General features: G+C 42.2%; 1 protein-coding gene across 2 annotated transcripts in view; it reads left to right on the top strand.

The window, feature by feature from the left end:
* SLAIN2 (SLAIN motif family member 2) overlaps positions 1-8,875 on the top strand; it is a 35,000-nt gene extending 26,125 nt beyond the window's left edge. For both annotated transcript variants that reach the window (XM_071556527.1, XM_071556526.1), the window contains 2 exons: positions 4,327-4,636; positions 6,232-8,875. In XM_071556527.1, the coding sequence (XP_071412628.1) occupies positions 4,327-4,636; positions 6,232-6,298 (377 nt within the window). In that variant the 3' untranslated portion in view covers positions 6,299-8,875. The remainder of the gene's footprint in view (positions 1-4,326; positions 4,637-6,231) is intronic.
* The last annotated feature ends 17,091 nt before the right edge of the window (positions 8,876-25,966 follow it).

Below are 25,966 nucleotides of genomic sequence, written 5' to 3'. Positions count from 1 at the left end.
GAGTCTCTAATCCAATTAGACATGTTTTATCTGATTTTTAATCAAATCTGGCAGCCATTATGTGACACTGCCTCAGTTTCACAATTAAGATAAAACAAGTTAATTATTTTGATTTTAAGCATAGTTAGTCTGTTGTCTGTTAACAGTATAGAAGATCTCATTTTAAAGATCATATTTCGCTTGAGAGTGATTCATAAGCTCTGTAGATGCTAGAATCCTTTAAACTTTGTAGGAGTCCTTAGTGCAGACATGAGGGTCACTGACAATGTGTGTGTTTCTCTCAGTGCTGTAACAATGCTGACTTCTTTAAGTCACCTTCATTCCATGCAGATCCTTTTAGCAAAGTATGACCATGAAACAGATTCATGTGGCTTATAGGAAGTCTTTACGGTTTTCATAATTCTTCATACCAAACAGACAGAAGTTCTCACAATGTTCTGCTTTAGCATAAGACTACCATCTTGATTTCTCTGCAAAGCTTTGTGTCTCTCTTTCCTGTTGGCCATGCCTTCATCTGGATGTCTGGAACACTTATTAGGTCAACGGCCTAGTCTGAAACTGGGAATGTACAGAAAATTAACTTCTCTTTGAGTTTATATTATTTGTAAAAATTTATTAAACCTTAGAGGATGAGTAACAGGGCATGCTGTGCTGCCAGTTACATATTCCCATTTATAGCTGCTGTCATTCCTTACTGCAGATGAGGACCCTTTCAGTTAATTGCTTTATTTTCTTTTCAGTTATTTGGTATTTTATCATCCTTGATGTGTTGATTTTCTTTTTTCTGATCTGAGATCCTCATGAGTACAGAAGTATTGAGCAGTAATGAAGCAAGACTCTTGTTTCCAAAGAATGAACAGCTGAGCAAGAATTGATTTTTTTAGTTTCTTAAAATACTGTTCATAATACAACTTGACGCCTTTCACACGCACAGACACTGGTGCTTTTTTACCATTTTGTGTAAAAGAATTCAAAATACATTCAGATAACTTACTCTTGCCTCACAGTAACAGGTTTGTTAAGGTTTATACAGCAGTCCAGTGTAAGTCAGGTCATAGAATCAGAACAATTTAGGTCAGCTAATCAAACCACCTCCCCCTGCAATGAGCCAGGACATCTTCAACTGGACGAGGTTGTTCAAAGTCCCATCCAGCCCGGCACTGAACACGTCCAATGAGCCACCACCTCTCTGGGCAACCTGTTCCTGTGCCTCACCACCCTCACACAAAGTAATTTCTTCCTTCTATCTATTTAAATCTATGCTCTTTTAGTTTAACACTATTAACCCATGTCCTATTTCTACAAGCCCCACTAAACTGTTTGTCCTCATCTTTCTTCTAAGTCCCCTTTAAGTACTGAAAGGCCATGATAAGGTCTCCTCAGGACTTTCTTGAGGCTGAGCACCCCCAGCTCTCAGCTTTTTTTCAAAGGAAGGGTACTCATCCATCCACTACCTGCTCCAACAGGTACCAACACATCTTTCCTGTACTGAGATTACAGATCAGTTTATTGATTCCCATAGTTTTACCTCAACTGTCCTTTCATGTTGGTCTGAATCATCTCATCATGATGGTTGTGATGTAGAATTTAGAATTAGAATTGCATGTGCTTTCAAGTCGTTGTGGAGCAGCTGGCCTTGGAGTGGAAGCCACATAAGTTGTAGCTTCTCAGCATCCTACTTTCCCATACGGAGACCTCGTGCTTGCTGCCCACAATCCAGGACAGAATCCAGAGAGGGTAGGAAATCTAAATGTCAGGAGTTCACAGTGCCTTTTGGGTTTATTTATTTTTTGGTTGTTTTAGGCATTTTTGGGGTTTTGATTGTTTTATTTTGTTTTAGTGGGGGATTTTGAGGGGGGGGGGGGGTTTGGTTGTTGTTTTGCTTGGGTTTTTTTTTTGTTTTGGTGGGGTTTTGTTGGATGGGTTTGTTTGTTTGGTTTTGTTGCCAGATGTTTTAATTGTAGTTGGTTCTAGTTTACTTTCTAAGGAGTTGGAATTGGCTAAGGGTAGTGCTTAATACCTTTAACATGTTTACATGTTTTTATAAAACATGGATTAGCTCAATACTGCACATGGATACACAATTATCAAATAGTCTTTGACTGAGGCAGCACCTTGCTCTTTGTGACCCTGTCTAACAAATAGGCCAAACTGAGTTTAATAAATATCCAAAACTGCTCTAAGACAAAATTCTTTAGAACAGAATTTTTAGGCAGTTTGCCAGACTGCATCATGTGGACTGCTCTGGAAGACAATTCATTTCTTTATGTACCAGAATGAATACAGCTCTCAGCAATGTCTCCAATGCTGTGCTGACAGGAAATGTTTTATGAATTGACAGCTCAAGTTGGCAGCATGGTAAAATATGGTCAGCAGAAAGTTAGAGAGAATGGAGAGGACTAATGTACTGGATGCTTATTTTCACTGAGAATGTGACAAGCTTTCTGCAGTTACAACTTTTTGTTTTGTATGTTCTGTACCTAAAATCCTTTTCCCTGTTGTGCCTCTAAGAGGCCCAAAGCTGTATTCAGTTTTTATATACTGCCATTGCTCTGCTAGTAGTTGCTAATGTGGTGCTGTGTTTCTGTTCCAAGTAAGTGTTGTAATGAGAAGTTCAGTGATAAAAGCTCCCTATATTTACACTCCAGAGTCACTTGGAAATTCTGCAGATTTGATTGCACCAATGTTACAGGCAAGGTCAGGTTTTAAAAACTTCTAATACATAATCTGTCTTAGTCCTAGAAGCACTTTGCTGCTGGTCTTGTCCAGTCATTCTGTTGTTAATGCTTTCCCTAATCCATCCTCTGGCTTGATGCCAGTGCTTTTACTTTAAGGTTTTTCCTTATTCTCCTTGCTGCTTAGCAACTGTCATGTATTTTTGACCCCTCTGCCACCTTTTTTGTCAGCTTTTCCCGTGAGCAGCTTTGTGCTGTGTTTGATCAGTGGAAAGGCCCTCTTGGATAATGCAGAAAGTAATCAAATCAAGTTCACATCTGTAATGAGGCACATACCAATCTTCCTAGATATCCCTTATAAGAAAAGGCTTTGGAATATAACCTGAAAACTACCACTTCCTCTATAGCCCATTTGGGATGACACATTCCTGTCATTACTTGTTTCTTCTCACTCCTCACGTTCGTGGTGGATCTATCTTGAAAATATAATTAAAGCTATGTTAAGGACCAGCTTCCTTATGTACAACATCTGTCAAAGAGGATGCATTTGGCCTCAGAATGAAACATTTGTTTAGTTGGGAAAAGAACAGTTCATGCAAATTTACTAAATGTAAACATGATTTTGTTTTAGTTCCATGATTGATTTGATTGACCTATGTTTACTCTTACTGACCCACCTTAATCAGTTTGAAAAACTGGTAAATTATTAAGACTATGTTAATTAACTTTCTGTATAGTGATCAGTATGTGTAATTTGAAAATATTTCTCATTTTTTTGAAGAACTATGCTTAAGGTTTGGCATTATCAAAGGACCGTTGAATATTCTGGTTTATTAACCTTTCACAAAAGTACTTGATATCAAGACCTTGCATACTTACTCAGATACAAAGTATTTGAAAACATGTGTTGTGTTAGTTATAGTAATCATTTAGATTATGTAAGAAGAAGGCTATACATTGTTACAGTTGTCTGGTTTAAGTTCCATAGCGGCACCTTAACCTCTTTGGTGTTGGGGGTTGGCCAATGTCACCCTTAATCCAAGACACAGCACTGTACCAGTTACTAGAAGAACATGAACTCTATCCCGGCTGAAGCCAGGACAGCTGACTCATAACTTTTTTGCCTCCATCTGCCAGAAAATTTGGGATGTGACCATCTCTTTAGATGAATTCTAATTCAGTGTTTAAAAAGAACAGCATAAAAGAAATAGTAGGATGCTCTGCACTTAAAATTTCATCTTTGAAGGCTAATATACATTTTGAATCTATTTAAAGACTGTCTCACACAAGAATACTGTATTCTGTAACATATTCTTTCAGAAATGGGAATTAGGTTCACATGTTTCTGAAGCAGTTAAATTTCTTCTTAGCCAGTACCTTCTCCTCTGTTTCTTTTGATTTGACTGATATAACAGTTACAGCCTTTTTAGGATTACTTACAAATTGAGGTAAATAAATACTTGTAGTAAGCAAATGCAGCATTAGAGTTATATCAAAAACATCTGAATTCCTGTTTCTCATTGCTGCTTGATTGGCTGTATTCCATTATACATTCCATATTGTTTGTATAATCACATAAAGTAATTTCCAGTTTTTAATTTCAGTTATACTGTAACTTAAGCTGAAAGTAATTTCTGAATTTTATTTCCAGTACCTTCTTCAAGTAAATTCCGCTCACCTGCGGCACCATCTCCCCTGGCTCTCCGACAACCAGTGAAAGCATTTAGTAACCATGGACCCGGTTCTGTTGCCTCTCCAGAAGTCACACAGCTGACACACAGTAGTTCCTCACCAGGGCCTCTTGCAGCCCAGAGCTCAGGCTTGCCAAGCCCTGCCAGCAGTATTAACAGTACTACTCTTACCAGACCAGCAGGGATGAGGAGTGGTTTGCCCAGACCCAGTGCCCCTTCCACGGGGGGCATCCCAGTGCCTCGCAGCAAACTTGCACAGCCTGTTCGCAGGTGAGTCTGAGACAGGTGGTCTTAAGTTTTCATAGTGAATTTTATACATCATGTATTTGTGCTGCGCCCTCCTGAAACTGATATTTTGATCTCAAGGTCTTCAGAACAGATACAGAAAAACCTCCATGTGAAGTATTTTCATGTGTTTCCACTATAGTTTTGAATCCAAACTGAGAAAAAAGATCTTGAGTTGAGGATGTGAAGGTGAAGGAGTGAAAGTGAAATTAATAATAAAAGATATTGAAGTAAGTAATAAAGTCTTAGTCTGGGCTGAGAAGGCAGCAAGAATTTGTCTGCATGTGGTAAAATGTTATCAAAATATAGCTGGCACATGAAAATTAACTTGTGTCACTGAGTGACACATTCTGAAGTCAGAACTATTTGCCTCCATAACTCAATTAGTGGTACCATGATGAGAACACTTTCTCACCTGGGGCAGCTAGAAAATTCCAGAAGGAAGATGCATGAGGACAGAGGAGACATCCATAGCATTTGCTAAACTTAAAGTAAAAATCAATGCAGTTAACCCACAGGACAAAGCAGAATTTTCAGCTTAAAGGTAATTGTGCTGACACCCAGATGCAGGAGTGGTTAGATGTCAGCATCTTTCTGAAAGCAACTGCAAGAGAGACTGCCTGTTAACTGTGAATGTGGATTTTCACTGGTGTCAAGCAGAAGCTGACATAAAGAAAGTCATTTATGAGAAATATTAAGAAACTCCCTAAACAGAAAGGAAAAACAATTGGTCTCTGGTATTGCAAAAAGGTGAAACAGTGGTAAATAGTGAAGTGGAAGAGTTGTGTTCTGTATGTATTGACTATTTTGCAGTTGGAGTCTGCACTGTGAGCAGTATGGAACTTCACGTAATAAAACGCAGTTGTTTGGCGAGGGAGCTGTTAATAGTAGTGAACTGTGAGTGTCCAAAAAAAAGAAACAGCCCCAGGTTTCACTAGGGGAGGTTTGAATTGGATATTAGGAACAGTTCTTCACTGGAAGGGTTGTCAGGCATTGAAACAGGCTGCTCAGGGAAGTGGTGGAGTCCCATCCTTGGAGGTATTTAAAAGATGTGTAGATGTGGCACCTGGGGACATGATTTAGTGGTGGACTTGGCAGTGCTGGGTTAAGGGTTGGACTCAATGATCTTAAAGGTCTTTTTCAACCTAAGCAATTCTATGATTCTATAATGCAGAATCTGTTCACAATGCAAAACTGAAATATCCATGAATGTCAAGAATGTGATGTAAGCAAAATGTAATATTCTAACCAAGGATTTCCCTGTTTATATACATCACTGAAAAAATGGCCTATTTTAGATGTCAGCAGATTAAATTTGCATTTTCACAGAGTAAAACAGCAGTAAGTTTTCTGCCTATTTATTCAATCTTTTTTTCTGACATGGCAGTTGCCAAGGTACAACACATACAACCTGAAACTGAAAATACTTTGGAGTTTACCTTAAGTAAACTGTATTTCAGAGAATTAAATGAGTGAAGTGTGTATTTCAGTTATTTATAAAATGTTTAAGTTCATATGTATTGTAGATGGAGACTTCATCAGTTATATATGAAACTGAAAAATATCTCATTTCATTTTAGATCCTTACCTGCTCCCAAAACCTATAGCAACGTGAAAGATGAGAGTTGGAAAGATGGCTGCTACTGACCTGCAAAGCTTAATGCAAAGTTCCAGTGCTCATGGATGCTTCCTCACCAGGCTAAAAGACAGCTTGATTAAACAAACTGTTCAGATTTGACTCTTGGGATTTATAGAAATTCCAAACCTCTCTGTCTCTAATTAGCACAAACTGGCAGAGATTATAAAGCAGCACTTTAATGACATCTAACATCAGATGTTTGGTGGTCATACAATCACTTCTACATTAAATGGCTATCAGTTCCGGGGTTTTTTTCTTGCTTGCTAAAAATGTATCAATATGAGCATTTATGAGAGTGGCCAATGTCTGGGCAAAAACTGAACGAATGCCAAAGAAATGCCCATCTTGAAAGACAGCAAGGATAGCTGTCAACATACATTGTCCAAAACTTCATTTTCAGCCTGATTTAATTCAGCAGAAAGATTGGTGAATATGTACTATTGAAGCAAGGCTACGTTAATCAGAGCTAGTGTCCTGATTACAGATTGCTACAGTGCTAGGGAAATGCTGCTTTTAACAATTATATGAGATTCCAATTGGGGAAAGTGGTACATAAATCCTTCAGGAAGAATCAGCAGTTACTCCAGAGGATTAGGCAGAACAGTGGGTCATAGCCATGGCTTTTATCACGTTAAAAGGTTTGAATGTAGCAGAAACACACAAATGCAATAGTATAGATTGCATCTTTCCTATGTTGATTTATTGGCTTTACATGCTCTTACATGTTTGATTGCCAAAAGGGCTTAATATCAGTTGTACAGTCTTTCGAACCTTAAAGTTCCTGGCTCAGGAAAAATGGCCTTCACTACTGTAGCCACATTTTTAACACAAGGCTCGCTATTTGGGGAAAAACTTTTTTAATAGCAGGTTTCCTTACAAAGGAAAGAGCAAGTGAGAATGTTAATTTGTTCTAATACCATACTGCTATGCTTGCAGCCTGCAGCAACTGTAAATGCTGATAGTTAAGGAGAAGGAAACACAACTATGCACTTGTAACATACAAATTTTAAGGAAATTAGTTGACTCTTGATGCCAAATGATATTCATTTAGGTGATGTTTCATGGTATGAGGGAGTTTTCTGTATCCTATTTTTTTACTTTCATCCATTTCTTAAATTGGTTTATTTTAAATTGTAAATATTTTTACAGAAGATATTGCCCATGTAAGTGTGTTTAAATATGTACTTTGCCTTACATATGTGTATCTTACATTACTGGTAACAGAGTATGAAACCTGCTATGTCTGTTTACAAGCTATTAAATTCCTCTGGTGGCTCTGACTTACTCTAACACATTTTGCTCAGAACAACTGATATATTTAGCATTTGAACCATTGTTTTCTGTTTTGAAAGACATCATGCAAACATCTGTAACTAAAGTCACATTGGATGGGATTAGTTAAATGGAAGGGATTTTTGTTTGAAGCTTTTTCAGTATTTTGGGTGTACAGTTGATGAAGTATGAGAATGTGAATGGTATATCCTTTGTGCAATGACTGACAAACACTACAAGTTGGATTGGACGGTAGGTAGCCTTCAACCCCATTAGTTATCCGAGTTTGGGACTGCTGTTGTATTTTGACTCCCACCACTAGGAGGATAACTAATCCTGAAATTCTAGCACTTGAATTTAACATCATTAACATATTCCTGGATGAAAAGCCATGCAATAGTACTTGACTTGGGAGAAACCAAATAGAAGGGAGTGGAGACTAAATTTGCAGCTCTAACCACTCAAGCAGACTGGGTTGATAGATGACTTCACACCTCAGACCAAGATCTGCGCTAAGACTTCAAAGTTGGAGTATCAAATATACTGTAATTGAGTCAGATTTCAGCAGAAACTACCTTGCACCAGTATAGAGCAGTGCGTACCACTAATCTAGCCTTGAGCCACCTGCTGGTACAGGCAGTGGATGGCAGTATCTCATGTCACTGTTCAGCAAGAGAGAGGACTAGATCAAATGTGCTTATTCTCACTAGAGCCCCAGTCTTAATGTTTCGGCATTTTACAAAGCAATGCTGCAGTCTTCATTGAAGAAAGGTGAATTTTAATGGGTGGTTTTTATCAAACAGTTGATTGACATCTAAATTTTTAAAGTCAGTTTAGATGACGATATTGGGGGTTTTACCATGGCTGCATCAAATTGTTAAGTAATTCATTGCTTGGGTAAATTCAGCTTAAGTTTTGTAGGGATTTTTTTCTCTGCTGCTCCCCCCAAAATACAGCAAATGACTTCCTGAGAAAACAGACTGTCTGTTTATTAGAAAGCCTTTGTGCATTACCAGTTTATTGATATCAGGAAATTATGGGGCTCTGTGTTTAGAGACTTATTGCAGAATTGTGGAGACATGGATTTGATAAAATAGTGCCTATGATTTACTTAACTTATGTTTGATATAGTAGTAAGGGTTTTATGAATGTGGATTACTTTTTGTGCCAACAGCTTGGAATTGATGTATGTGTGTAGGCAGAAGGATTTGTTCTGCTCCCAAAGTTATTTAATTTTTTTCCTGTGTTTGAATGTTTTTTTGTAAGTGTTAAAAGTGTAAAAAAAATATATAAAAAATATTCTTACCACAGTATACTTCCTGGATCATTATTTTAACAACAAAGTGTTTTTTAAAGTTTTTAGAAACTTAGACGATATTATGACTTTTTTGGAGGGTCGATCGGGTTATTTTTCAAGAACGGTATTCACTTTTCCTGAGGTTGCCAGCATCGGCTTCTGCCCCCTGTAATTCATGAATTAAGTACAACGTTGTATTTGGGTAAAATCTGTGATTTCATTGACAGACATAGGTGGACTTGTGCCTCTGCTCTGGAAAGACAGTTCACAGTTCAGAGTTACATGAAAAATGCTATTCTGAATTTCCATACACAGTGATTTGTATGTGCAGTCCTAAGTATACAAACTGCCTTCCATTTTTGCAGGATACATGATCACTTCAGACCACCACATGAAACTTTTAATTTTGAAAATTCTGGAATTTATGCATAATACTGAGCAATGTAAAAGTGTACGTAGTAAGCCCTCTTGGAATTGCTAAGTACACATTTTATCTAGCTCCTCCATGAATACCTCCATCTTGGGCTCACATAAGAGCAAGAAGTTTGTTTTCAACTTGGTAACTGCATTTTGCTGCAGAGCAATGTATGCAGTAGTAATGGGAATGCCATCTTGTTATTAATAAAGGTAAGGCAGGTTTAATTCTATTTGGTAGCCAGTTAAATTTGTTTCACAAAATTTAACCCATGAAGCTGGTAATTAATTGTTTATCCCAGCATAGGCCCCTATTTATTAATTAAGCCAGTAGGTTAAAAATATTTCCCCCTAGTCCACTCACCTATTTATGGAAAGCTGGATCCACACCTATTACTTCTAAAAGGTATTCACTACCTTGCTTTTGTCACTTACTAGTTGTGCAGTCAAGTGCCGTTTGCCTCACACTCCTTCTGGAAAATAGAGCAGTGTCAAAATCTCTGGTAATTAATAGCCTTTTGCCCTTCTCTTTTAGTAGGTTTCTGTAACAAACTCTTCTATATTAAACAGTAATTTATAATTAGCATCATCATCACCATATGGAAGGCTCAAGATTAGAAACACTATTTTTTGGGTCTCTTATTCTGAGGGAAGGTTTGGAACTCATTTGGGTTTGTGAGGTCCTGTTATATTTGATAGTGTATAATTCTAGCAGACTATTGCAGTGGTGAAGAAAAATGTGCAATGAAGGAGGCAGAAGGCTGAAAATGCTTATGCTGCTGGTCTTGAAGTGATGGTAGAGAGCACACAGTTTAACACCTTTTAATGCAAATACATCTGAGAAAGAAAAACAGGTGTGGGAAACAAATGTGACAGGAATAGATATGTCTGTAGCTCTCCCTCTGTTGATTGGTAAGAACAAGAGCAAATTTGAGATACAATTTTTACTTTTTAAGTATAGCAGGTGAAATGTGAGGTTGGTTTGATTTATAATAAAACAAAGCACAACCCCCACCTGGTCTCAACTTGCATTTATGTAGCTGTGCAGTCTGACACCTACAGGCAGCCTTTCTGTAGTCATTCTGCTTTGGGACGGCAAGGCTGGGATTCAGGTGCTCTCAAGAGCATCCGTATTTTACACACAACTTCCTAGGGAAGAAGATTCTCTCAGCTCAAAGAATTAAGAACTGAGAGGAGCAAATTCCACCAGAGTCACATTCTACAAGATCTTTTACAACAGTGTTTTCAGCTGTGACACCACATAAAGTTGTGCTGTGTGTCACTGTCCTCTTTGCACTAACTGATAAACTCTGTTGGGACCACGTTAAGATCTTAGAAGGTCACAGGACATAATTGTAGTGATTAAGCCAATTTGTAGCTCCTCAGCAGGATTTAAAGGAGCAGGTAGCTAAAATGACTCCTTGCCAGTAAAGTGATTTTTGAAGGCTGGAAAGCACTCCCACATGAGAAAAAATGGATTATATCTTTTACTAGACTAAGACTAAACAAAAGAAGATTCTTCCATCGTAATCTGAGCTCCTATCATCAGCATAAGTGTAGGCCATCATGTAAATCCATTTTCTTTTGAAAATAATCACTTGATAAAGCTTAAAAGAGAATGGCATATGATGCCTTCTCCTCCAGCATGTTCAGCTCTCCTTGCTGCTTTTAAATTATCCCTGAACAATTATTTCCATTGGCAGCTACAGCAAAGGAGATTCAAAAAAAAAACCCTGTTGGGGGGAGTGGTATATCCATTACTGAGAAGGTGACTGCATGGTCCACCCCCAGTGCAACTTGACTGCTGGTTATCATGCACAATGCCCGCAATTCTGATTGTATATTCTTTTACATTCTGTTCTTTTCCCTTCTCTTTCCCGTGATTTTCTGGAGACTGTAGCCAAAATTGCAACTTTTCACATCCCTGCTATGAGAGCCTTATTAAAAACCTTACTAGTACCAACAGCGTGATCCAATGACAGACAAACTACTCCCTCCCCACCCACACAGCACATGACCTCTGGAAGCCTGACACCAGCTACACCATACTCCTCCATCACCAAGGCTGGGGGTTTTGTCATGGAAGCTCTCTACATAGTAACACGAAAGAGAATAAGGACATGTGTTCTGTTTTGTTCCCTGCCTCTGACCTGCCCAAGAGATAAAGGTGCGTATTAAATATGGGAGTAAGTAATCACTGGCTTGACTTGGGACCCTCTGTAGCCTTAGCAGCTTAAAGCCACAAAAGTGATCAAGAAATAGCTGGCTCAGAATGTGCTGGGGGTGGAGGAGGTCAGGGTAGAGGGATGGGCATGCTGGGCTTTCCCCAACCTTCTGCTCTTCCCAGGCATCCCCACCTTTGCCATGGACAGAGATCAGCTGCTGGGCTGGACTGGGTGCCTCTGCACTAACACCAGCATCACCACACTGTAACTCATAGCAGGCTCCTCTGTTTGTCTCAGGGTGCTCTTCCTAAGTTATTTGTTTCCCTTCAGACATTATCAGCAAACAAATCTGAACAACCTGCTAACAAAAGCTCAGTTATCCAACTGATCCTTACCTCTTTTTCACTCAGTAACTTAATGCTGCTATGTGAATTTCAGCTGCTGCTACTCTCTCTGTGCTGCACGTGGGTGCCAAAATGCTGGCAGGAGAAAGTGATACTGGACCAGGTTCTGGATTACAAGGAGTTTGGTTTGCACCCTGCTCAGGGCCAAGGGTGGGACCAGCTGTGCTTCTGGCTGACAGAACCTGGCACATGTCAAGTTAAAGGAACACTGTGTAAGCTTTCTTGAACCTGTTCGTCTTAACATCAGCAGCACAGGAGTATCTTATGCCACCGTGAATATGGCTTTGTCACTCTGCTCCTTTAGAAATAAACATTGAATCACATGCTGCCATTTTGAGTCCCCCTCTCAATGAAACGGCGACTGGGGGGGGGATCAGGAAAACCCTTTACATTTCATGGTCTACATCAGATTTTTCAGCTCTACAGTCATCCATTTACCCCTACATTTACTCACCCAACTACTGAGCCCAGAGCAGAGTTACATTGTTTCTGTTCATCCATTCTCCACCGGGCTAATGGAGACACATAAAACCATTGTCACTGCAGCTTCAAGTGGTCTGTTTTCAAGAGTTATGAAAACCTTGTCCTGATTCTCATCCTTTTAAAGCTGTGCCTGGATGTCAGTGACAGCAGCGTGGCATCAACACCACCACAGAGCCTCAGGAAAGCAGCCCAGAACATCACCCTCCATCCTTGCTGCCAGGAGCCCGCAATGTCCAAGTCACACAATGCCCCTGCCTGCACATGCAGCACTGGCACAGCCCCTCCCCAAAACTCCTTGCTGAGGGTGCAACTGTGAGGCCGCAGCAGCCATTGCTAACACCATGCACAGCTGGAGCAGAGCCAGGACTGTTGATTCAGTGCACACAGACCTCTTGAATGCCTGTGTGATCAAAAAAACCAAGTTCATTATGGTGCAAAACTGACCCTGTCAGTTCTGTGCTTTGCCATACACTTTTGAGGATGCCTCATTTATTTTCTTGCTGCTCAGTTCATCATCACTGAAATAACTACCAATCTTCCTTACTCACATGCTGGGAGTGAGGGGCAGGTGCGCTGCTAGTTAGAGAAAGGGTTGGACAGTCAGTTCATATCTAGTCTGATACAGTGGGGTAAGTTAAGAAGAGAAATTTGGTTGACCTTGGTTTATGAGCCCAAATGCCAGAGAGCAAATAATGTCTGTTGTAAATGTCAGAGTCAAGGGATTTTTCTTTTCCCTTTAGAAGAACATCAACAGAGATTTAGTGACTGTATTTAAGCTGCCATTCACACAGGTTCAGCATGAATGGTACTGCCCAGGTGCACAAACATACTGAAGGAATATTAAAGGGACTTGCTCAAAATCATGGATCTGGTAAAGCATCCAAGCCAAGCTCAGTCTTTTTCAGCAGTAAAGCAGCTTTTGGCAACACAAGGCTCTGATAAGGGCCGGTAAATTCAGGCTACTTTTTCCAGATCAGAACTCACAGATTTAATTGATATATGGTGGACTTCTCATCTTTACAATTTATCCCCACATGAAAATTTGCCCAGGGCAATGCAATACAGTCCTCTGCAGGCCCCTGCACCCACCTCTTATGCCAGCTCTCCTGCCCAGCAGCCCACTGTCAGCAGAAGAATGGAAAATTCCAATTCCAAAACCACCTTGTAACCTACTTCTCAAGGCCTGATACTGCATAGGAGACTCTACTGATTTTGAACCTTATTTTCCCACCTTCACAGAGGAGCCACATCAACTTAGGGCTCCTTTCACTGGCCCAAGTGCCTCAATGGCAGAACTGAAGTACAAAAAATAGGTGGTTCTTGTTAAGGATCTTTAACCACATATCCTAAGAAAGGCCCTGACTCAGCTCATCTCCCCCACTCCTTGTCCAGGCCATTTTTCAGTGGTGCCCTCCACCCTGAAGTCTCTCACCTGTTTGCATTAGCATATTCTATCTGCACGCTCCCACTTTCTGCATCCTCCTCATTGTAAAGATAATTGGGCCTGACAGAGTTCAAGTGTTTGGATGACAATCTTGGGCACATGCTGTGACTCTTGGGAATGGGCCTGTGCAGGGACAGGAGTTGGACTTGATGACCCATGAGGGTCCCTTCCAACTCAGCATATTCTGTGATTCTGTGAACTGACATTAATTACCGAAGCAAATCACTGAATTGTTTCAAGATTCAAAACAACTGATGGGTTACATTTATAGCCCTTTTAGGTGCTCTTTTTAGCTCTTCTATTTTACAGTCTTTTGTGCCATTTTCACTCTGATAAATATTGCTGGGTTTTCTTTTTGCTCATTGCTTCCTGCCCAGGATTCTCCAGATACTAAGGGGAGGTCTTGCTTTCTCTGTGCTTTTCTATCCAATGTTCAGTCCAGTTCAGCTTCAATTCATCACATCATGCCCGATGCTGCACTGAATTGTCCACAAGGGCCTGAATGTAGTTAATAGCTGCAGTTAGGCCAGAAAAGTCCTGGTCTGAGGGAAGATGAAGCCATGCACAGCTGGCTGTAAAAACCTCCCCTTGTGGATTCTGAAATACACCCCTTAGACTTTTTAGTCAGTCAGGTGGATTTAAACCTCCTGCAATTTTTTAAGATTTCAGAAATATTTTTTTAGTTTTTCCAACTAAATGTGTACCACACACATCATCTCCAGACTGTGGGATGTAAAAAGGCTTTTACTGAGCTCCTCACAGATGGCATGGATTACAGAAGACATACACTCCTCTCCATTGCAGTTAGCACAGCACTCAAGTATAGCCTATTCACAGAGCAGCTCCTCTGATCAACCCACGTGAAGCATTGACCCACCAATTCCCATTGGCACAGCTGTGAAATACTGGAGAGGTTGGAAGCCTGTATTGCACCAGGACTGCTTCAGCTATGGGGCAACAGCAGTGACTGCAAACTGATGCTGTTACTGCTCTGCAAGAGGGAGGATGGGCCAGTTTCCTTTCCTGCAGAGCCTGGCTTTTCAGGGCTTCCAGATCTGGGCATCTGATCCAGGAAAAATCCTGGGAGGAGCTCAGCTGTGACCTGGGATTTCACACCAGCAACACTGGAATTTGCATTGCTGTATTAGTGCTCGGTACTCTGGTTGGCCAACTGCTTTTACTGCTCATTATACCCTCAAAATTAATTTTTTGGTTACTTAAGGTCTTTCTAAAATCTGCTTCTTAGTTCTCGGATAATATCTGTCATTATCCAATAAAGGCTAAGATCACTGCCCAAAATGTCTTGAGTGTAAAAAGGCCTGGGATGCTAACAGTGAGTGCTGTCATGTTCTAGGCACAGGGAGCAGCTATGAGCTGTGAGGCAGCCTCTCCACTTGAAGAGACAAAAGTGCTGGACACGTAATCACAGAATATGCTGAGTTGGAAGGGACCCCCAAGGATCATGGAGGCCAACTCCTAGCCTGCAAAGGACCATCCCCAAGAGTCACACCATGTGCCTTAGAGTATCACCCAAATGCTTCTTGAACTCTGTCAGGCTTGGTGCTGTGACCACTTTTCCCTAGGGAGCCTGTTCAGTGCGCAACCACCCTCTGGGTGAAGAATCTTTTCCTAATCTCCAACCTAAACCTCCCCCCAACACAACTTTAGGCCATTCCCTCAGGCCATGTCATTGATCACCACAGAGAAGAGATCAGTGCCTGCCCCTCCTCTTCCCCTCAAAAGGAAGTTGCAGACTGCAGCAAGGTCTCCCCTCAGTCTCCTCTTCTCCAGGCTGAACAGACCAAGTGCCCTCAGCCACTCCTCATGCAGCTTCCCCTCAAGGTCCTGCATCTTCTTTGCTGTCCTCCTTTGGACACTCTCTAATGGCTTAATATCTTTCTTATATTGTGCTGCCCAAAACTGCACAGAATATTCAAGGTGAGGCCACCCCGGTGCAGAGCAGAGTGGGACAACTCCCTCCCTCGACCGGCTGGTGATGCTGTGCCTGATGCCCCCCAGGACATGGTTGGCCCTCCTGGCTGCCAGGGCATATTCAACTTGCCATTGACCAGGACTCCCAGGTCCCTGTAAGTGGCACTGCTTTCCAGGATCTCATTCCCCAGTCTGTACATACATCCAGGGTTGCTGCATTTCCCTTGTTCAACTTCATATGGTTGGTGATTGCCCAGTCCTCTGATTTGCCTGTGTTTCTGCAGGGCCTCCCTGCCTTTGAGGGCACCAGCAGCTCCTCCCAGTTTTGCGTCATCTACAAACTTGTTCAGTATCCCTTCCAGTCCTGCATCCAAGTCATTTATGAAGATGTCGAAGAGCACAGGGCCTAAGATGGAACCCCACTGGTGACAGGTCACCAGTCTGATGCCCACCACATTCACTATTACCCTCTGTGCTCAACCTGTGAACCACCAGTTGCTCACCCACCCCATGATGCTTTTATCCAGCTGTGCTGGACAGTTTGTCCAGAAGGATACTGTGAGAGATGGTATCAAAAACTTTTCTGAAACTCAAAAAGATGACATCAACTGGCTTCCCTTGATCAGTGAAGTGGGTTACCTGCTTCTCCACTACAGTGGAGGTTTGAGACTCCTGAGAGTTCTGAGACTGTAGCACAGCAGTTTGCAGAGCAGTTCACGTAGGCAGGGTGAGCAGGAAGGACTCCTTTCTGACCATCCAGGACCAGCAGGTAGAGGCTGCAAATAGACTCAGTGGTTGGTAAGGAAGAGCAAAAACATCCTTTCAGCCCCAGTCTTATTAACATATTAGTTTAAGCTTCCTCAGCTGTGGTGTTTACTCACCATAAAGCTCAATGCCCTGTAACTGCAGGAGTCACTGAACCAGCTGTGTCACAGGCCTCCAGACAGACAGACCTGCTGATGGCAGATGCAGTTCTCCAGGTCACAGGTTTTGTGAGGCTGGGGCAGACAAACAGTTACTTTGCAAAAGGTGTGCTGTGGTTGAAGAGCTGCAGCACCAGGTGAAGGAGCTACAGGAGGAAGTCAACAGGCTTAGTGGTATTTGAGCAAATGAGCAAGAGAGAGATTGACTATTTCCAGAGACAATCAGGACAGATGAACACTTGCAGAGCATGGTGCTAATGTGATTAAAGTGTGCCATCTCAATCACTCTGCTTTGCTCTACAGGCAGATATATGCACATGCCCTGTGAAATCAGATCATAGAATATGCTGAGTTGGAAGGGACCCACAAGGATCAAGTCCAACTCTGGGCCTTGCACAGGACCATCCCCAAGAGTCACACCATGTGCCCAAGAGCATTGTCCAAATGCTTCTTGAACTCTGTCAGGCTTGGTGCTGTGACCACTTCCCTGGGAAGCTTGTTCCAATACCTAACCATCCTCTGAGTGAAGAACTCCTTTCTACTATCTGAGTTAAACCTCTCCCTCAATTGCTCTCAGCACTCTCTCCTCCTCACCTGGCTGACTGCCGAGGGCTTCTGGATCCTCATGAAGCTGCTGTTTGAGTGTTCCTGGACTTGGGAACTCCCTGCATAGCTCAGCCTCACCCCAGAACCTTCTCCCAGTCACCACTGGTGCTGCCTCGCTGCTGACATCTTTACTCTGCCACTGAATGAAAGGGTTTAAAGAAGTCCTTAATGAAATCCCCATGCTTAGTCATTGCTGTTTGCTGGAGGAGCCTAGAAAGTCATCCTCCCTCTGGAGTCCCTCTGGGAGCAGAATTCACTGTGTGTCTGTAGAGACTGAAGGTGATTGATCATTGCTTATGGCATGTCCTACGGAGAGTCTCAGCAATGCCACTCAAACACTTGAAGAAGCTGCAAGTGAAATTTGATTCTGTGGATGTTTAGCAGTGATAGAGAAACAGATTCTTTTGTGATAAGAGATCACACTATACATGCTTCCTCAGAAGTACAGTACCTGCTGGAGCTTAGCATACTTGTCACCAGTGTGCAGCTTTGTCACTATTTCCAGTGTGATCTTAAGCAAATTAATTACTCCCATGTATAACTTGCTTTGTGAGAATGAGTTTCTGTATTTTCATGGGAAGTGGTGACTCCATTATCCCCCTGACCAAGCTCAGTACCTGTCCTGCATAGGGCTCCCCTACCTGGAGGGGTTTGGGCAGGGTTTCTTTGGGTGGACTTTCCTTCAGGGCCTGGGGTTACTGCACAGTACCACTCACACCTGGGTGAAAACACTTAGCACTGATACCTTACAGACCCCTTTGAGCAGCTACTCCTTTGGTCCCAGCTGGCATTGGCTTCAGCAGCAAGACTTTACTACTGATACTTATTTGGCACATATGCTACCCATGTATATATGGGTAAAATATGGGCTTCAATATTGTCTTTAGAAATTATATACTTTAAACAGTCTATATGTAATAAATGTTATATATTTAACTGTGTATATTATTTTGACTGTTATCTTAATAATTTGGTATATTTTAATATATTAATATAAATTTACTAAATATCTAGTATTTTGTTTTCTGATGTTATAATGGACTGAGAGCAGGAAAGGCACTCTTAAGGTGGCCCTTTTGTAATATGCTTCATTCCTCTTCAGTTTTTTTTCACCCTAAAATAAAAGGCTAATGGATTTTTATTCCTTTCTCTGACTGTCAAATCTGAAACAGCTCTGTCCAAGGCCCATTCTCTGGCAGGCAGGATGCAAGATGCTGCCAGCTTAATAAAATTTGCAAGCAGTTCACAACACAGACTTCTGGGCTGTGAACCACACCTGACATTTTCAGCTTGGCCAGACCCCTCTGATACCCACTGAGCTGCCAGCAGCTACAACCACAAGCACAGTTACACCATGGAGAGACATGAAGTTTCATTGATACTGGCAGGTGTCACAGCAGAGGACAAAGAGCATTTGCACAAAGTACCAGAGAACCAGATAACCAGGGGCCAGGAGGATCTTTGCGAGGTCACCTGGTCTTGCCATGCCACCCCAAAGCAAAGTCATCAGCTGCAGCTCACCCTGCTACAGACATGTTTGCCTGACCTTTCCTGGGAGATTGCTCCTGCCTGCCCAGACCATCCAGCCTTCAGCACCATTCTTTTATTTGCCTCATCAGTATCTAATCTGAATCTCTTTTACAGCAGCTTAAACCCATTGTATTTCTGGGGACTTGTGAGGTTACTGTCAAGAGACTTACTCTCAACTAATGGGAGTGACACTCCAACAACAAATATTCCCCTGGATTCATACCCAGCGTTTCTGCCTAGGCACCACCAAAATGAAATAAAAGATCTTGTTGATGAAGACATTCACACTTTCATCTCCCTGGCAAATGAACAGGGATACAAAACCCTGCCTCAGCTGTACTGACATACAAGTTCTACTGATACCATAGGTTATTAAAAAGGTTCTACGTCATCACAGTTCTAAAAGTGCACATAACATTGTGTCAGGGCTATTTTCATAGGATTAATATACATCATTAGCTAAGAGAAGTATTAAGAGATTCCTATTATGTTTGAGATTTATTTCTTCCCATTTGCCTGAGATTTCTTCTAGACAGCTTGAGATTTAATATAGGTAATGGTACACCTATTTTGAAGGTCTTCTTATTTGCTGATCAGCATTATAGATACACATTTTCATTATTTGGTAAAAATCTGGCAGGACGACAAGAAGCATTTTTATTCTATGTCTTTGCAGTTACTAATACAAAACAGCCTTAGTCCATATCCAGGCACCTTCAGTACCAGGATACAAATGGCAACTGAGTGCAAAGACTTATTTTCATGTAACCTGAGATACAGAATATTGATGCAATTAACTCATTGCTCCCATGGGGCTCACCATTAACATCCCTTTTAATATGGAGAAAGCTTTGGTGGATGAGGGATGTAATCTTTCTTTTGAGTGTCTTTCTTCAGTTAAATGAATACTCTATGAAGCAACTGCTGCTGTAAATGATTAAATTGACAAACTATTCTGTGGGACAATGTCTTGGTGTCCTTTAATCTGGCATTTTTTTGCAAAGCCCAAAATACAGATTTTGCAGGCACAAAGCCACATTTGTGTGATCTACCTCCATATTACCTCCCTTGATTTATGTCCCTAACACCAGGTTCCTGCATAGGAAATGTAGAGCTGGCTGGGAGCCTCAGTGAGCAATGCATGTCAAGTAAACCCAGCTGGACCTGGACCCGCAGCTGCATATCCGTCTTAAAGCCCCACCATTTACTAGGTTGTGTACATGCCATTGTCAGCGTGCCCTCTGACCTTGATGACACCACTGTCCCTTCACAACCATCATGGTCCCCTCTGCTGAAGATGCTGAACAGGCTGTTTGTGACACTCACAAGGGGGTAAATCAGGGCTGTGATATCCAAGATATGCCTATCCCTAAAGTCCGAAGACCATCTGCCTGTGAGAACCTGTGCAAAGCAATACCTGCGCCTGCACTGCAAAATACCATTTTGCTAACTAAATCCAGTGCTTTCAGAGTCATCCTCATCTCACCTCCTCTCCCTGACTGATTGGGCAGATTGCTATTTTTGTCTCTTCTGGACCCAGGCATGCATTAGTCATCAGCTCATTTATTTTATTATGACTTTTCATCTTAATCCTGATAATACTCCAACTACAGAAAAAGATCAACTGACAACAAAATGGAACAGTGTCTGAGGCACTGAAAGAATCCTTTCTTATTTGAATTTGGATAAAGGTATCTCACATGAAGGCATATATTTGCTTAAAGAAAGACTTGCTGCTAGTAACGGTTGTACAGTTTTAGGGGTACAACTGCCTCAACAACTACTGTTAGCAGTCGATTTACAAAATTATTCTTCAGTGATCCCCTGATTTAATCTCTTTTCATGTCCCAGAAGTCTTTTTCTAATGGGATGGTTGGCAGAAGACCTTTCCATCTTGCTTCTAAAATGCAGACCACGCAGTCTTAAACACTTAGTTCCAATTATGAATTTTTGGAACATTGCGACCTGAGGCATCACGCACTTACTGGTTGATTAATGGTCTTCAGAAATCTTAAAAATAAACATGGGGGAACACCAGCTGTAACAGGAGGATTTTATTATATTAATTTCTGCCCTTGACTGCTAACCCATAGCTTTAGTGAAAGGATCTGTTCCCAGCTGCTCAGAGACCGAACAGATAGTGGGGACACAAATGAGACAGCACAGCTGAGGCTCCCTCACAGCACTTCAATGTAATAAAATCTCAGAGGGTATGAGTTGCAGAGAGCACTGTTCCCAAGGGAGGAATAAACACAGAGTAAGGCTGGACTGAAACATGCATCATTTGGAAGAGGAATCCATGAGAGAAGTGGACAGAACTCCCACAAACTGAGAAATCACAAAGGCAGCAGGGAAAAGTAGAGGCAGACACAGCACAGCAGAGGAGGGAGGAGGAGGAAAAGGGTGCCTGGATGCCTTTGCCACTGGAGCCAAGGAGAAGGCAAGGATGACTTGATGGGATCCCACCAGTAAGAGGAGACAACAGATGCAGTGATGACTCCCACTGAGGAGGAGAGGAAAGAACATTTATCTCATTTTCTGCACCCCAAAATTTAAACCCTGGGTCTAGTCAAGGGTATTGGTCATGGGATAAAAGACGCTGATTATTGTGGATATTTACCAATCAGGGCTGAGCAGTGGCACCACGCTAAGGACAGGACAGAGGTGAGTTTTAGATAAGCAAGCATGGGATGAGGCATAACAGGGCCATGATGGGGCCAAGTGTCACACTGAAGGGTAGCAGAGAGGCCTGGGAAGCAGGGAAGGCAGGTCTGTCCCAGTCCTTCTGCTCTACAGACATCTATGAGAGCAATGAACTAACAGGAAACTTGTGGCTCGTGTGTTCTCCATCTACATTGTTCAACTGCACTTTGATTTGAGTGAAACACAAGAGGTTTGGGGCAAAAGCAACATTGGTCCATTGGTACGTTCTCACCAAAACAGTTTCTGTCTGTGTCTGGCTGTAGAGGTTTCTTAGGAAAAACTTAATTGCACAGATCTCAATGCTTCATCTTATTCCAAAAATGTATTTCCTTGCCTGTTTAGTGACCCAGCTCCCAAACAATATAAAATTTTTAAAAGATGAAAAAGTAATTTTTCTGCTAAGATCTTAGAGTTGCTGGCTCAGTGGAGGTGGGTTATGGGTCGTCAATTCATGCAGTCCCCTCCTGTGTGCTGCTCTTGAGAGAGGGAGCAGGAGACAGATATCAAAGAGGGACCTACTACAGCAAAGGACCACCTCATGCATCCTTCCTAGCAGAAAGATAACCATAGAAGAGCAACCAAAAGCACCAGTATCTCTGCACAATTAGACTCCAACTCCTAACTCTCCTAAGCTATAAAAATAACTGCTCTGGATCTACATCATAAAGAAGAACAAGCATATACATTTCATGGAGTTTACCACAAGACCACCCCAAACTGCATGTAGAGGATCACACAATACACCATAAGGAATATTTTAATTCAAAACAACAACAGCAAAGACTTCTCTCTTTCCCATAGAAAATGATTACTCTCCTACTAAACCTTTAATTTAATTTTATTTCTACCCATAACCTAAGTGCATAGCAAGTAAAGGAGAAATGAAGGGACTGCACATCCCATGAAAATCAGAGACTACCTATTACAGGTCTCACCTGCACATCACTTTCACAGCAGTATTTTGTCCCAGCCTCATTAGTAGCACCACTCCTTAAAGGTGCTGACCAAAAGCTTTCCATTCCCCAGAACTATCCTTCGGAGGCCTCTCTTGCTCTGCAAATGCTCAGTGCAGCTCCACAAATCAGCTGGCATGGACATGGAGAGAGGCAGAGCATGAGTTATGGGTGGGTGACTCCACCCGCAGCAGCTCAGAACCACTGCTTCCTGCAGATCCAGGCACAGCACACAGAGCCAAGGTGGGAGGAGCAGGGAGCTGAAATGGATATCAGACTGAAATTGGAAAAGTGGAAAAAGAGAAGGTGACCACCCTTTGCTTTCCCACCCTATGCCATTGTCTGCTTTTACTTAGTGCTGCTAATTGCAGCACACACACATCTGAAGTGCAATGTGCTCAGGATCTAGACAAGTCCAAGCCTCTGATTCATCCATAACCTGCTTGAGATTTGCAAATCAATTCTTCTTGCTTGAAGCTGTTGAGCATGTGGAGTGACAGTCATAACAACTGCACAAATGGAACCTCCTCTTGCTGCCCAAATTCAGCTCAGTGAACAACACTCTCAGTTGAGTTCCCCTGGGGGACACCAAGGGGACCTCACTGCATAGATGCAATTATTGTAATTTTGCAGTAGTCCTGGGCTATGCCCGATGCTTTTAATCTCTGTCAGGAGAAACAAGTGATTCCAATAACATCTCCATACAACATGCCTGAGCAGTCATCAGCTGAGCAAAGAGCAAGGTTGCTTTGTTCCTTTCTTATAGCACTATCAAAATTCCACACAAGATTATCCTTTATTTTTCACCTTGGATTCCAGTTAAATAATGGAAAGGCACAAAATCCTAAGAGAGCACACAAAATTCCTAGTGTTTGAGGAAATTCTGCCTCTCCAGACTGGTTTATAGAACACATTTCTATGGAAATCAACCCCTCCTAAAAAAAAATGCAAGGCACTCTTATTTATAGAAGTTACAAACTGCAACAAGTTCGTATTTCAGTGAGTCCTTTCCCTCCCTCCTCTTTTCTTGCTAACTCTTATCCTCTCATCCATTTTTCAACAGAAGGACTAATAAGGAATAACTTGAGAATGATAAATGATCAGCTTAATTTGTCAAGTCTTTTTATATTCAAATATTCAATTTATGGCTTCCAGTAATAGCAGGGTTGGCAGTATCCTTTTTCCTGCCCTCCACAACAGAAAACAGAGAAGGAATCAGCCATGGGTTTAGATATACTGAGGTGTTCACTATGTGTGGGCTGGCTGCCTCGCAGCCAGATGCTGCAAAACTATTTAGCATTACTCCAGACTCCAGGATGTATTTTAATGATGACATATTGAGAAAGCCTTCAGCAAGAGACAAGAACCATGCTCAGCAGCAGATATAACATCTTTTCAGTCCATGTGCTGGATGTGAAAATCCAGCTGCCACCTGAGGTCATGGTACTCTCAGGATCGAAAATCAGCAAAGCATTTGAGTTCAGACTTAGCTTTCCCTGAAGAGAGCATCACTGCTGTTGTTTAAACCAAGAGCTGAACTTTAATTTTAGTTGCTAAATTATGAGACAAATCTCAAGAGGTCTTGATTTGTTGCGATGAATTCATGACATTTTCTCACTATAAATGCTACAGTTCAGTGCCCCTTGAAACTGAAGGTTATGCTGACTGGGTGTGCTCTGAAAGAGCATGTGTCTGCTTCATTGTATCCAGGGGTATTGGACTCCTCCTGTAACTGCCTGTATGACAGATGTCACACATTATGAACCAAAAATATCTTCCCATGACCAGCCCTGCTCCCGTGGGGAGTTTGGGGAGTGAGACTCGGAGATAAAGCAGAAGGATTGGCCTGCACCCTTCACACCTGCTTGATAAGTGGCTGCTTTGTGCTCTGCACGGTGGATCCAGCCTGGGCTTACCCACGGTGACCGAAGCGTGGCTGCACCGCAGGGAACTGCACAGGCTTTACTCCCAAACCAGGGAGGGTATGAGAAGCAAATGACCTGCATGTTGTGATGCCAAATATTGGCTACATGAAGGACAGAATACGATATAACAGTAGTAAGACTTTATGAAGCACAATAATACTCTGCAAGCTCTTTTCTGCATATGCAAACCTCAAAATTAAGTCCAGAGAATGCTGTTGGCTCAAAAAGCCAAACAGATCCTGTGCTCCCCTCTTCCAGTGCCACACAGAGTCCAAAAATATGAATGAACTAATGCAATCTGGATCCTATTTGGTCATTCAGCTCTGATGACTCATCTTCCCTGAGCTCCAGGTTAATGACAAGGAAACAAATACAGGAAGAACAGTATTGAACTTGGCATCATCCTGGCAAAGTTGTGTACACAGGATTTTATCACTAGGTACTACTTGCACTTTTTGTGCCACCTGTGCCCCAAGTAAGAATTAACAGTTTAATAAACAAACAAGCCACAAATAACTTTTACTCAAATCCTGGGACAGCCTAAAATTTCACCCAAATAAATTTTTCAGAAACTTGCTATCTGATGGAGTTTAAGGCAAGCAGCTGGTCAGGGCAGCTCCTACAGGCTCTCTCTTTAAATTCAGGGTGTCTCCCTTGAGCTGTGACCCAAAATGTTTATTACAGAGCAGAGCTGCATGCTAGGTGCAGAAGCCAAGGGGAAGTCCCTGGGAATGCTCCATCCTGAGTCAGCTACACCCATCCAGGAGTGGTAGTGTGAAGTCATGGCTGTGACCCCTGTAAATCCTCTGAATGAAAGAGAAAGATAGTTACACTTCTGAGAGAGTCAGTGGTGGTGCCAAGAGTGAGAGTCATCGATATCTGTCCTGCTTTTGGAGGCTGCCCTCCTCTCTCAAAAGTTCCTGCCCTTCTCAAAAGAGTTCAGTTTAGCATCCTATACAGCACTTTACTTTTGAAGGAACAGGGTGACACACAATTATTAAATGAAAAGTAAATTCTGTAAGCACAATATGACTGAAAACAGTATAATCACCGTTGGATGTGATTTTTTGGTGATGGACTACATTTCTTACCTTGGTTTGAATACTTGTGTGCCTGTGAGCTTTCCTGCTTCCTCCACCTGTACTGACTGCCCTTTAAAAGATAACACTTCTTACAAGCTTCTGGGACCCCACCAACATAAAGTGCTGCCTCCTCGACCTTCTAAAAGGGCTTTCCGTCCTTCCTCACGCATTCCCGAAGCAGTTACATCAGATGGCAATTTGCCTGGAGGGGAAATGCGCTTGGCTATCCCTCAGTAGGGGTCTAGTTCTGCTCCCCACATCGGGTAGGGACGCTAATTGACCGTTTAATATCCATGCCAAACTAAACGCCTTGATACCTCAGTTTCGCCGCTGGAAAAGCCGGGCCCTGCCTCGTCCCTCGGGAAGCTGCAGGTGGCTGTGCCGGCTCCAGAAGCGGGCTGCCGGGGATGGTTCTAGGCCGTGACCCCCCCGCCGCCTGTGCTTCTCTCCGCCGGGCCGGGCGGCGCTGGCGGCCGAGCGTGCGCGCCGTCGAGGTGGCAGTGAGACACCGCCCACGCCGGGGGTGGCCCCGTGTGGGGATGG

Source organism: Pithys albifrons, chromosome 5 (assembly GCF_047495875.1).
Source record: "Pithys albifrons albifrons isolate INPA30051 chromosome 5, PitAlb_v1, whole genome shotgun sequence".
NCBI lineage: Eukaryota > Metazoa > Chordata > Aves > Passeriformes > Thamnophilidae > Pithys > Pithys albifrons.
Note: the sequence above shows the minus strand (reverse complement) of the source record. Positions and strands in the feature narration are given on the sequence as shown.